The sequence below is a fragment of the Verticillium dahliae genome, genomic scaffold, assembly GCF_000150675.1.
Source record: "Verticillium dahliae VdLs.17 supercont1.11 genomic scaffold, whole genome shotgun sequence".
NCBI classification, from domain to species: domain Eukaryota; kingdom Fungi; phylum Ascomycota; class Sordariomycetes; order Glomerellales; family Plectosphaerellaceae; genus Verticillium; species Verticillium dahliae.
The window spans coordinates 369,690-372,540 of NW_009276930.1; the positions used below are offsets into that span (position 1 = coordinate 369,690).

Consider the following 2,851-nt stretch of genomic DNA (forward strand, 5'->3'; position numbering starts at 1 on the left):
TGGCGGGGGAGGGGCAGTTGTACCTTTTCTGGGCTGACGGCGGCAAGCGGCGGTGACTAAGACAGGCGAGCAAGGGGTGTAAACTCGCACTCGATGCACGTGATGGTATATCCGCCACAAGCCATTTGCTGACATTGAGAATCGTTGTCTCTTGAATACATAGATTCAGGAAGGCTCTGGATTATGATTTTGAATTTTGACTAGGTAGTGAAGCTGGCAACGAAGCGTAAAGCCGCCTGCGTTCGTGAACACTAGGTACGTTGCGTAACACAAACCCAACGAATGCTTCTTGTGTAACCAGCGCCAATCGGGGTCATTTGAAATTACAGGTAACAGGTGACCAGTATGGGTAGTTTTCTTCAATTTTGATATCCCGGAGGTTTTATAGCTCCCATAATAACGCCATGTCGCGCATCGGCTTGTTTCGCGATAAACAAGCTAAGAACGCCGCTGGCCCGTTCGTCATGATAGTTCGTCGAGGATACGGGAGTTATGGATCAAGGGCTCATCGTGGTACGTTCATCCTTAATTTTGTTTTGTCAGAGTTACGAAATCGTAACTCATCCTAAAAGGAAGAACAGGTTCTTCGCCTTCGGCATTTGCATACCAGCCAAATCAACGCTCTGAGTCTTTACATAAAGCCATGAGGTAGACACCCGGTATGAGAATCGGCATCAGCTTGCTACACTTCACCCCAATTTGCTTTCATTACCTCAGATATGTTCTCAGTTCAGAATTCGTCACAAAGTAGCCAAGTCGAAACTCATATTGTAAGTTGTTTGACTGATCAGGAGAGTCTCGACTACACAGTCAAGTCCAATAGAAACTCGGACTTGGTTGTTCTGTTGAGTTTCTGTGAAGTAAAGTAGGAACTCAACCCTGGATGTAGCCAGCCGCTGCATTGCACGGCCAGACTTGAAGTTCACGACGTTGCAGTAAGGACGACCGTAGGGTACGGGCACAATGATAAAGATGCTCCATCGTCAGGATGATTGAGGAGCTTCAGCATACAAATCCTACGGCTCCTGAAGCTAACCTGCGTCCTCTGCTGAACCACGGTCATAGTACTTCTCAGGGTCTTCAACAGGTCTTCAAGACCCCGACTTCACAGGCAAAGTCGTCATTGAATTCAACCCGAACTTGCCTCTCCAGATGTGCTTTGCTTACCTATTTACCTACTAGCAGGTGGACCTCCAACACACCTCTTCTTGATATTGCTATGATTTTTACCTTGCAAACTAAAGGCAGACGGAACATGTTTCAAGCGCGCGTGGTGACTCGAAACTGCGTTGGAATGAATGGTCCATCTGCCACTCTTATGGTAGCTAGCTCAATTTTCAAGCGTATGCCACTCAAAATTCACATGGGGGGTCAGCTTGAACTTGTTCGAGAAAATGATTTGAATAGTCACAACCCGTCTTCAGAACGCGAGCCCTCGCCTCAGTTCTGGCACACCTCAGGGTAATCAAACCTTTCCTCTTCTCCAGTATTCTGCACTGGCTACATATGTAAAGATGGCCTCGACGTCCATGCCAAGGTTAGACTCTTTCCTCTATATACCCACACACACCATGCCCTTAGATTACATATCAGGGGGCGAACTAGTCCTACCAGATCAAGCTACCACAGTCGCCCCAGGAACACATTTCTTGATGTCCTCGCCAAGTTCTCTTTCGACCCCTATGCTACGAGGGACGAGATGACAGACGACAGCTGACTAGCTTCCTAACACATCATAATCAAGTGGGGAGGATTAGTGCACTCGTGTAAGGTGACATTTGGGTAATTCATATTGATTGATTGTAGACGGAACATCATGCTATGCGACCATCGAACTCTCCATCAAACAGACAGCGTTCCCCATATATGTCCATACTATTCGGGCCAAGAAAACTGCGTCTACTCATACACCTGGCCGTCGATCCATTACCGGACCGCCACGACGGTCAACCTCAGAAGGCCTTCTCTAGTCGTTCCATTCACCGCTCAACCAGCGGTTGAAAAAGTCCGACGAAGACTCGGGCTGGTCCATGGGAACCATGTGGCCAGCGCCGTAGATCTGCATAAAGGTGAAGTTGCCGCTGGACTTGACCTTGCCGTACTCCTTGCCCTTCTTGTCGTCCGCGACCGTCAGGCTCTTGATATCGGCCTTGTTGAAGCCCTTCTGGCCAGGCCACTCGAGAGCCTCAGTCCAGGCACGGTTGCCGAGCCAATTGCAGATGTAGTCAGCATCACCGGCGTAGATGAGCACGGGGATCTTCTCGAGCAGACCGGGAACCAGGCGGTGGAAGGGCTGGAACCAGTCACCGGCGAAGAGGAAGTTGCGGTTGATGTCAAAGTTGCAGCTCTCGTAGTTGGAGACCTCGGCACCCAGGGCCTCAATAACATGGTCCTGGTTGAGGTACTCGCTGATCCAGCCCGAGGGCGGAGTAGCAGAGGTTGCTGCTGTCCTCGCACTTGCTGCGGACGTCGTAGACGTTCTGGCCGGTGCGCTGGTAAGGGCCGATGAGGGCGTTGTTGCAGTAGATGCTGGCAGGCACGCACGACCAAACACTGCCGGATTCGTAGCAGTTGTTGATGAGTTGCTGGCAGCGGGGAAGAGCGTTGTCCATGGCCTGGCACTCGCTCTCGCTAACGACAGAGGGGTAGCCGCCGTCGCCGCAAGCCATGGGGCGGTACTGGGCATACTGCGTCCAGCCATCGGTCAGACCGTTGCCGATGAGAACGCTCTTGAGGTTCACGTTGCGGTTCTCGTGGGACAGAATCTCGGAGGCGAACACGGGAATGTAGTGGCCAGCGTACGACTCGCCGGCAATGTGGAAGTCCTGCTTGGCGTACTCGGGGAACTGGT

The 2,851-nt window shown here is 51.4% G+C and overlaps 2 protein-coding genes across 2 annotated transcripts in view; both read right to left on the reverse strand.

Moving 5' to 3' along the window:
• VDAG_05757 (shwachman-Bodian-Diamond syndrome protein) overlaps positions 1-317 on the reverse strand; it is a gene marked incomplete at both ends in the record, with an annotated part of 1,363 nt that extends 1,046 nt beyond the window's left edge. The window contains one exon of the mRNA XM_009655154.1: positions 276-317. Within this exon, the coding sequence (XP_009653449.1) occupies positions 276-317 (42 nt within the window). The remainder of the gene's footprint in view (positions 1-275) is intronic.
• A 1,649-nt stretch (positions 318-1,966) lies between these two features.
• Positions 1,967-2,851, reverse strand: part of VDAG_05758 (carboxypeptidase Y) — a gene marked incomplete at both ends in the record, with an annotated part of 1,753 nt that continues 868 nt past the window's right edge. Inside the window, one exon of the mRNA XM_009655155.1 lies at positions 1,967-2,631. Coding sequence (XP_009653450.1) covers positions 1,967-2,631 — 665 coding nt within the window. The remainder of the gene's footprint in view (positions 2,632-2,851) is intronic.